The sequence below is a fragment of the Fopius arisanus genome, unplaced genomic scaffold (assembly GCF_000806365.1).
Source record: "Fopius arisanus strain USDA-PBARC FA_bdor unplaced genomic scaffold, ASM80636v1 scaffold00050, whole genome shotgun sequence".
Lineage (NCBI taxonomy): Eukaryota > Metazoa > Arthropoda > Insecta > Hymenoptera > Braconidae > Fopius > Fopius arisanus.
Window position 1 is genome coordinate 559,592 of NW_011887789.1, and position 8,553 is coordinate 568,144.

At 37.4% G+C, this 8,553-nt stretch overlaps 3 protein-coding genes across 8 annotated transcripts; 2 read left to right on the forward strand and 1 right to left on the reverse strand.

The window, feature by feature from the left end:
* Window positions 1–236: 236 nt before the first annotated feature.
* LOC105267784 (retinol dehydrogenase 13) lies at window positions 237–2,182 on the forward strand. Its single transcript, XM_011306880.1, has 6 exons — window positions 237–749; window positions 917–1,182; window positions 1,254–1,358; window positions 1,421–1,630; window positions 1,687–1,897; window positions 1,964–2,182. The coding sequence occupies exons 1-6, from the start codon at window positions 643–645 to the stop codon at window positions 2,085–2,087; spliced, it is 1,023 nt and encodes a 340-aa protein (XP_011305182.1). The 5' UTR covers window positions 237–642; the 3' UTR covers window positions 2,088–2,182.
* On the reverse strand, window positions 1,852–3,810 carry LOC105267783 (retinol dehydrogenase 13). Of its 5 annotated transcripts, XM_011306876.1 has the most exons (7): window positions 3,609–3,792; window positions 3,255–3,420; window positions 3,076–3,184; window positions 2,670–2,984; window positions 2,383–2,590; window positions 2,197–2,298; window positions 1,852–1,943 (listed from the first exon to the last, which is right to left on the reverse strand). In XM_011306876.1, coding segments are annotated over exons 1-7 (978 nt in total). In that variant the 5' UTR covers window positions 3,686–3,792; the 3' UTR covers window positions 1,852–1,942. The 5 variants fall into 5 exon arrangements, with proteins under 5 accessions (XP_011305178.1, XP_011305181.1, XP_011305177.1 ...); XM_011306879.1 differs by lacking the exon at window positions 1,852–1,943 and having other exon boundaries at window positions 2,114–2,298; window positions 3,728–3,810; XM_011306875.1 differs by lacking the exon at window positions 1,852–1,943 and having other exon boundaries at window positions 2,114–2,298; window positions 3,609–3,791.
* Window positions 3,811–3,847: 37 nt separating this feature from the next.
* On the forward strand, window positions 3,848–6,968 carry LOC105267782 (TBC1 domain family member 13). 2 transcript variants are annotated; one of them, XM_011306873.1, is made up of 9 exons: window positions 3,848–3,971; window positions 4,053–4,212; window positions 4,283–4,343; window positions 4,417–4,490; window positions 4,574–4,699; window positions 4,764–5,074; window positions 5,295–5,493; window positions 5,568–5,769; window positions 5,914–6,968. In XM_011306873.1, the coding sequence occupies exons 3-9, from the start codon at window positions 4,324–4,326 to the stop codon at window positions 6,170–6,172; spliced, it is 1,191 nt and encodes a 396-aa protein (XP_011305175.1). In that variant the 5' UTR covers window positions 3,848–3,971; window positions 4,053–4,212; window positions 4,283–4,323; the 3' UTR covers window positions 6,173–6,968. The 2 variants fall into 2 exon arrangements, with proteins under 2 accessions (XP_011305175.1, XP_011305174.1); XM_011306872.1 differs by having other exon boundaries at window positions 3,849–4,212.
* The last annotated feature ends 1,585 nt before the right edge of the window (window positions 6,969–8,553 follow it).

Below are 8,553 nucleotides of genomic sequence, written 5' to 3' on the forward strand. Positions count from 1 at the left end.
AAAAAAAAAATGAATGACGGCGGGATCGAACCCTGGCCGTCGGCGTGGTAGGCAAGCACGCTGCTAATTAGACAACACGCTCATTCTGAAAATATAATTTCATTAGTGGTATATCTTCAATATATTGAATAATTTTTTTCATTGAAATTCGATAAGATGTGGTTTCCCCCTTCCACATCAATGGATTGCAGCTTTCGTAAGGGCGAATTCCAATTCATTTCGGTATCTTTTCGCGCATTTCGCAATTTATTATGAATTTTTAAAAACAAAGCCGCGAATTTATTGCATAAATTATGCGCTCGCATGATAAAATCCATTGAATTGAATATAGAAAATTAAAAAATTTCGGAATATTCGATTAGGATTAAAGGAATGGAACGAAGTGAGATCAGTGTAGAGATGATTCTTGAAAAAGAGGATCAACCAGCTGCTAGGTAACGGCGTGGACAGCCATCACATCCGGACCCCTATTTCCAAAGCCACCGTTAATAAAAACCAATTAATCATATTTCCCCCCGACAAAATCACTCCAACGTCGTCTCTCTAGTGAAGACGGAGATTTATATTTGTTGGGTTATTCCTCTCCACAATTTCAGAGATACTCGAAAGTAGATTCAATATTTCCATCTGAACTGTCAAAAAATGACGATTAAGGAATTTCATAAAGTCATGGAGGAGTTCAGTCCTCTGATGGACTCATGGTGGCCTTATCTCATCGGTTTATTTTTGGGAGTGATAACTGCTTTAAGGTAAAAGTTCCATTTTTTCTGAGGAATAAAATACAATAATTTTTTTTTGAAAATTCTGTTGATATTCCACTTGAAATCGATTAAAATTACACAAACATCAGTCAAAATTAACTCAATAATTGGAAAAGAACTTTTTTAATTCACATTTATACATTTGAAAATTTTAGAAACTACATGGCGGGCCAGAAATGCCCGAGTGAGGAGAGAATCGATGGGAAAACAGTTGTAATTACTGGTGCATCCAGTGGTATGGGTAAAGAAATAGCAATTGAATTAGCTAAACGTGGTGGACGTATTATCCTGGCAGTCAGAGATGAAAAATCCGGGAAAGCTATTGCTGAGAAAATTCGCGTTATTCCCGACGCCAAAGTCGACGTTAGAAAAATCGATTTATCATCTTTGCAGAGTATACGGAATTTCGTTGAGAAATTTGGTGAATGAATTTTAGATTTCATTCGGTCAAATCCAAAATCCACTCTTAATACCTTTTTTTATCTCTTGTAGAAGTTGATGAGGTGGATATCCTTATCAACAACGCTGGAATTGTTTTCCATCCCCAGAAAAAAACGGACGAGGGGTTCGAGTTGCATTTTGTTACCAATTACTTGGGTGAGTAATTAGAATAATGATTGAGAATAAAATGAAATGGGTTTTTGAATGAATTATTGCAGGACATTTTTTGCTGACGCAACTGCTCCTACCGAAATTGAAAGCCTCTCAACAAGGACGAATCATCAACATTTCTGCAGAGAGTCATACAACAAGTGAAATACATCTCGATGATTTGAATTTAGAAGAGAAATTCAGCGCTGGCGAGGCATTCGGACAGAGTAAATTGGCGATGATTATGATGGCGAGACACATGAGTCAACTACTCAAAGGTAAACGGTTGAAAAAATTCCAATCCTAAATGGATAATTTAAAAAATTATTTACAGACACACACGTAACAATAAACGCTGTAAATCCTGGATTAGTCCGGGGAACACGACACATGAGGAGTTCACCAATCAACCAAGCTCGTTTACTTAAATTAATTATGCTGCCGTGGATGTGGTTACTAATGAAGAGTCCAGTTGAAGGAGCTCAAACGACTATTTACGCGGCTGTATCGAATTCACTGAGTGAAAAATCCGGGAAGTACCTCAGGTAACCCATCAATAATGTCGTCTTCCGGTCCTATTCTGCAACATTTCTAAAATTTCCTTCTTTCAGTGATTGTGAGCTGTCAAATCCCTCCGAACTTGCTCTAGATGAAGCCACAGCAGAAAAATTATTCAATAAGTCAATGGAGCTCGTAAAACCATTCATGAGAATCGATTCCCCCGAGAAAGAGTGAGCAAGTATCAAATTGAGCGAAACCAATTTAAAAATCTAATGTTCATGTAATTCAAAATCATTTTTTTTACACTTGCCGAATTGCTCATCATTAAATATGATTTATTTACTAGCTCAAGTTGAGTTTTGTCCATTTCGCACTGGTCTGCCACAACCACGATGCCATCTTCTCGTCTTTTGCATTTTCGGATTCCTCCGCCCTTTGCAAATTACTGAAAGAATTCGAATATAATAATATAATAAGGGATCTAATGATTCATTCATATCCCTCTTCAACAAATTGAATGCCTAATTACCTGAAATATGCTCCTGTGACATCGTTTAATGACGGATCCAACGCTGTGAATATCACAGTTTGTGCTCCTTGTTTTGGGGTTTTAAGAAATACCCAAAAAAGAGGCTTTATAAAGAAATTAGCTAATACACTCTTGCTGAAGGACATATGCCTCATTAATTCCGTGTCAACGATTCCTGGATGAACGGCATTGACGGTAACTCCAGTATCTGAAAAAAATTCATCGATTTCATACTTTACATGAGTCTGGGTCATCTGGGAATTATTTACCTTACATTTTCAACAGACCTTTTAGTTTTTTTGCGAGTTCCTTTGTGAATAAAATATTTGCTAATTTACTCTGTGCATAAGCTTCGCCTGCATCATAACTGTTAGTGCTGTTGAGATCATGGGTATTGATGCTGCCTCTAGTATGAGCTACACTAGAGACATTGACTATTCTCGCAGGAGCAGACGCCTTGATCGTATCTAATAATAAATTAGTCAGCAGAAAGTGCCCAATGTGATTAACACCAAGCTGCATCTCAATTCCATCGGCAGTTAAAGTCTTCGGGCATCTCATAACTCCAGCATTATTTATCAAGATGTCAAGCCTGCCATGTTCTAAAAAATTATGATAACATGAAAATCATTTTATCGTGTGTCTATCTGAATTCATCGAGATATTCACAATCATTGAAATTGGGCCATTCACCTTTTTTGAAATTTCTGACAAACTCATGAATGCTCTTTTGCACGGATAGATCGCATGATCTACAATAGACGTATTTATTTCTAGTTTCTAGAACGATCTCTTGACGTGTCTGGAGATTGCAGAAATTCTCATGAATCCAATGATTTTTATCGAATTTTACGAGTGAGGGGAGTACTGACCGTTTCACATTTGAATAAATCTCTACAAGCCATGACAACTTTTGCTCCTCGCTGAGCCATTCCTCGAGTTACTTCCTTTCCAATTCCTGTGTTAGCTCCAGTTACTATTACAACTTTGTCCGTCAAGTCCTCATGGCCTGTGTATTCTTTCCCCCCGGCAATGTCCCTGTTACAAATTTATGGATCCGACCATAAGTGCTGCGTGAAAAAATGAATAAATGCTCGGGATTCCAAAAAATTTTAGAGCACTTGGGGTAATTCAACTGAAATATGTATCGATCATCACTCGATGATATCTGATTTATTATTAAATTATAGATCTGATTTGATACCGGATCTAGGTTATTTACTCACTTCATTATGCAAGCTGCACCGACACATGTCGCTATTCCACTCACCCAATAAACCGGTGTTGGCAATTTCCAGGGCATTTTCAATGATTTACGGGTAATTACTGAGTTGTAATTACTTACGATTATAATTGCGAGAAATTCAACGTGAGGTTATCGAAGTTCTGGAGAGGAATCTGGAGGATTTGAGGGCGCGTCCACTTGCAGTGGCGGCGCCAGTTGTCATGAAGTCGATTTGTTTTCATTTTGTGGGTGTCAATGTGTCAAAAGAATCGTAATAAATGAAAGAGTAATTGGGATCAAGCACAGCCAAAAACGCCTCAGCAGAACTTGGTGCAAATAAGTGATCGTTAATGCTCATTTGACCGTAAATACATAAACGTTTGTCCTTGAGGTGCCAAAAGCGAATGTTTAGGTTATGCTGCAACATTTATTTTTTATTTCAAAGTGTCGAGGTCTCTCGATAATGGGCATGTGGTCGTGATAAGCCTTGTAAATCCCTGATAAATCCGCAGACTCAATTACAATGAGAAATCCGGATTGGGGAGAATGGTGATAATATTATCTGTCAACTAACAGCTCCAACACTGCGAGCCAATTTCAATTGTGTAAAGTATACATTTCCATTACTTTCTACTCCTTTCATTGCCTTTAATTTTTGTTTTTTTTTTCTCCCAGTACTCGAGTAACTGGAACTCACGAATTTATGAGTCGTAAAAATGAGCATTTTGAAGAAGAGGTGAGTCATTTCTGTTTGTAATTTTTCGGTGTAATGTGGAGACAGTGCAATTCATTGATATCGATATTGACAGGTTGATTGAGTTCGAAGAAGTATTGAACGAGGAAGAAATCGACATTTCACATCTTAAACGGATATGTTTCCACGGTAATTACAGTGCAAGAATTGATTAATTGAAAAAAAATAAAGACAAAAGCTTTCAAGTCGCATTATTCTCTCGGAATTTCCAGGAATTCCTGACGAAGGAGGTTTAAGATCTCTCTGTTGGAAGTTATTACTGAATTATCTTCCCTTGACCAAATCGAACTGGGATGAAACCCTCAAGAGGAAGCGAGATTTATACAATACGTTTATAGGTACGCCATATTCAGAGTTTTGAATATTCCTAGCCCATCGTGACTGAAATTCTGTGATTTCCAGCGGATTTAATCGTAATGCCAGGGGAAAAGAGTCTAGAGGGTGAGAGAGTCGATGTAACTCTGCACGATCATCCCCTGAACTCGAGTCCTGGCAGCAAGTGGCAGACTTTCTTCAAGGACAATGAAGTTCTCCTGCAAATCGACAAGGATGTGAGGAGACTGTGCCCAGACATATCATTTTTCCAACAGGGTACTGATTATCCCTGTCAGGCCATCGTAGACGCCAATGGTCCAAAACGTTTGCACTGCAGAGTGCAGCATACTGTACTGAGAAGTGCGAATGTCGAGAGAAAGGGCTTGGGTGTGACGAAGGTAAAATTATTCTCTCTTCGTTCCCTGCACACTTATTTTCCATTTTATATTCTTTGCATACACCCTTCAGTCGTCAATCTAATAAAAATAATAATCAAATTGTTTTTTATTATGCTGCTGGAAGTAGCAGGTAGAGTATGAAAGGACAAAGTATCACGATAATTATCAAAGGTGAATCTTATGGTCTTAGTTCCACATCAGTTGTCAAAATTCCTTGCAGATCGCGGTATCGGTGAGAAAAGCTCCTGAAGATTATGCCCCGTTGGCTGAAGGGGGTGAGGCACATTGGGAGGTGCTGGAGAGAATTTTATTCCTCTACGCAAAATTGAATCCCGGTCAGGGATACGTACAGGGTATGAATGAAATAGTGGGACCCATTTATCATGCATTTGCGTGCGACCCTGACAGCAAATGGCGTGGTAAGTTTGTCGTTGGTAATCCACTTGTTGTTTTACTGTTATTTAAATTTTAATTCCCTTGTAATTGGCCTCAGAGTGGGCTGAGGCTGATACATTTTTTTGCTTCACCAATCTCATGGCTGAAATACGAGATTTCTTCATCAAATCGTTGGATGAGGCTGAGTTTGGCATCAATGCCATGATGATTAAACTCAGCCAGCAAGTCAAGGCTAATGATCAGGAGGTGTGGACCAGACTTCAGCAGCAAGATCTGTGCCCACAATACTACAGCTTCAGGTGATTTTTTTTGTTCAGGATATTATCGAATAATAATATTATTTTTATGATTGTGATCGTGGTATTAGTGGAATGTTATAATAATTAATATTCAGCTGAGATTCTAAAGTTTTGCTTAATGATAAAAATGTCTGATATCAACAGATGGCTTACGTTACTCCTCTCCCAAGAATTTCCACTGCCCGATGTCATGAGAATTTGGGATTCCCTCTTTGCCGATGAGAAGAGATTCGGATTTTTAACACACATTTGCTGCGCTATGATACTGTTACTCAGAGATCAATTATTGGATAATGATTTTGCTACCAATGTGAAACTTTTACAGAATTTTCCGTCGATGGATATTCAAATCGTGTTGTCCAAAGCAGCAACTCTGGCAGGGAAATCACTGGATACTCCCTGATCCTCTGAAATTTCATGAAAAATTGTTTTTCACCTGAATATCATATTTTTTGTACATAAAAATTTGAAACAATTATTCTCAAAAGATATACCACACGATTCTGAGTAATTGAGAATCTTTCTTCCAATCGACTGAAGACCTGATAAATTTGTACTCAAAATACTCAATTCCGATTTTATCTCAATCGGTGAGCTATTGCTTCTCGGTTCAACCGATTCATAATCATGACCAATCGGTTGTTTTGTAATAAAGAAACAATGCTCAAACCAAATTTATCAAACATGTCATTCAAGTGATTTTATCGTATTATCGGGAAGAATAGGAATTACTGAAGTTTGAAGTGGCTCTATCCTCGTACTCTAAATAAAACGTCCGAATTGATAATTAGGACCACCATGAGATGATTTAGACACTGCATGGGGTCTTCATTACTCCTCAATCAAGTTGAATTATTTTTTATTCATAAGACTAGATATAGTACACTGAGAGAAAAACGGATACGTTCTCAAGCAAATCTTCCTTATGCCCAAAAAATCGTTATTCGAAAATTACCAAAAAATTATTGGCTGATGACAATTTAAATGTTCGAAATATAAAAAATCGGTCGGCTTTCAAAAATGTCTTCAATAATTGTCAAACAATTTTTAACAAACGAATTCATGCGGCAAAAAAGATTTGTTTAAGATCTTTACGATTTTTCGATTGGTCAAGTTATTATATACACGGAGTATCGATTACGATGAATGCTTACTATATGTAGCCAAGAGTCTTGTACGATAAACTTTTATTTTTTGAACGGTCTAACGTTATTTACTCCTTATGTTTATCGTGAAATAAAAAAAATACATACTGTTTAAAAATATGGCTAATTTCTTCAATATTAATTATTATTGCTTTGCAATTATTTCCTTTATGAAAATTTACTCACCTCATTCCATTGCGAATATCTTTCGAATAATTAATATAATTATATAATAAAAAAAAATGAGGAAGAGAATTGGAAATTTCGTCGTTTACCGGAGGTTCACTGGACTTCGAGTGACCGCAGGGGTGAATATCGTATTTTTAAACTTTCTAGCGCAAGTGAAAAAAAAAAATTCTTACGCACGGTGTTTGATTTAAAAAATGGAGGTCTGGATGTGGACGTTTAAAATTCTGTTGATGCAACAATGTGTCGTAAGGACGGCGAGTCGAATCCCCGGTCATGTGTCGTCATATATCTACAAGACGGAGAATAGCGAAAAAGAATAATTCGGTGGATCCAACCCTTGGCGAATCAAACGGACATAAAAATCGTCCAGAGCGCTCTCGAAAATGTTTAATCGGCGTGGGTGGACATTTATAGCGGTTGATTGCTTGATTTACGGCTGCACGGGATTCGAGCATCCGTTCTTGCAACTTGGTAAGCTCTCGGAAATTATTTATTTCTCTTCTCGGCCGATGAAAAGGGATGCGACAACCCTTGAGGCGATGGAAATTTTACGAGCCCCCGGATAGTCACGGCTCCCGACAAAAACTAGGCGACACCGCGTCTACCAAACACGCCCTCGTCATTAAACCACTTGATGATGACGGTTCGTCATTTTTTTCCTCAATTTTTCTCTTTTTTCTGAGTAATCAGTGACGCTTCTAAACTTTATGACGCACCTTCATTAAAATCACCGGATAAATAACATGAAAATTCATGATCTTTTTGATGATCCGACTTTTCACTCCCCCCTCACCCTCAAATTCAAAAATTCTGTCATATTTCCTTATAAATTTATATCAACTAATAAAACGTCTGCACGTGAAATTATAAAAATACCGAAAGTGGAGAAAAAAATTCTATTAAAATTGATTTATCGTCAGCTATTGATAATGATTTTTCAAATATATTTTTCCTGAAGGAAATTTAATTATTCAGACGTTTGTGGTAATTTTTACCATGTCCATAGCAATACTCACGTAATTTGGACTATTTTATTTTCTCCGCGGGTTTATGCGAAAAAGGGGAGCGTCAATTTTCCGTTGATCAATTCAAATTCAATCCCAATGACTGCCTTTGACATTATACCTACGTCTGCCGAGAGAATTTCATTTGATAATGTGCGGCTCGTCGAAATGCGATATGCATTCAAATTTCACCTTTATGCTTTTATTCAAGTATTCGAGCTCCCCGAGGCCCATGAACACTCGCACCACTAATTTACTTTCTAGGCTGAACCCTTTGGTCAATCCATGACTGACGTGACGTCATTTCAATTTATATCCAGACAATTTATATTATTCCCAATGAAAGTCACACAAAAATTTTCCTTCAATCTCAAAAATCTTCAGGGATTTCACGAATCATTGTGTTCAAGAATTTTTACGTAATATTTCATCCATTTTCTAGAAAG

Bases quoted from the DNA above. Each gene is read 5' to 3' on its own strand.
- LOC105267784 (XM_011306880.1), top strand. From the start codon at position 643: ATGACGATTAAGGAATTTCATAAAGTCATGGAGGAGTTCAGTCCTCTG. The intron at 1,359-1,420 runs GTGAGTAATTAG...GAATTATTGCAG, and splicing joins TTTTGTTACCAATTACTTGG to GACATTTTTTGCTGACGCAA. The intron at 1,631-1,686 runs GTAAACGGTTGA...AATTATTTACAG, and splicing joins CATGAGTCAACTACTCAAAG to ACACACACGTAACAATAAAC.
- LOC105267783 (XM_011306876.1), bottom strand. From the start codon at position 3,685: ATGCCCTGGAAATTGCCAACACCGGTTTATTGGGTGAGTGGAATAGCG. The intron at 3,421-3,608 runs GTGAGTAAATAA...AATTTGTAACAG, and splicing joins GGTGCAGCTTGCATAATGAA to GGACATTGCCGGGGGGAAAG. The intron at 3,185-3,254 runs GTCAGTACTCCC...TGCAATCTCCAG, and splicing joins ATTTATTCAAATGTGAAACG to ACACGTCAAGAGATCGTTCT.
- LOC105267782 (XM_011306873.1), top strand. From the start codon at position 4,324: ATGAGCATTTTGAAGAAGAG. The intron at 4,344-4,416 runs GTGAGTCATTTC...CGATATTGACAG, and splicing joins ATGAGCATTTTGAAGAAGAG to GTTGATTGAGTTCGAAGAAG. The intron at 5,494-5,567 runs GTAAGTTTGTCG...AATTGGCCTCAG, and splicing joins CCCTGACAGCAAATGGCGTG to AGTGGGCTGAGGCTGATACA.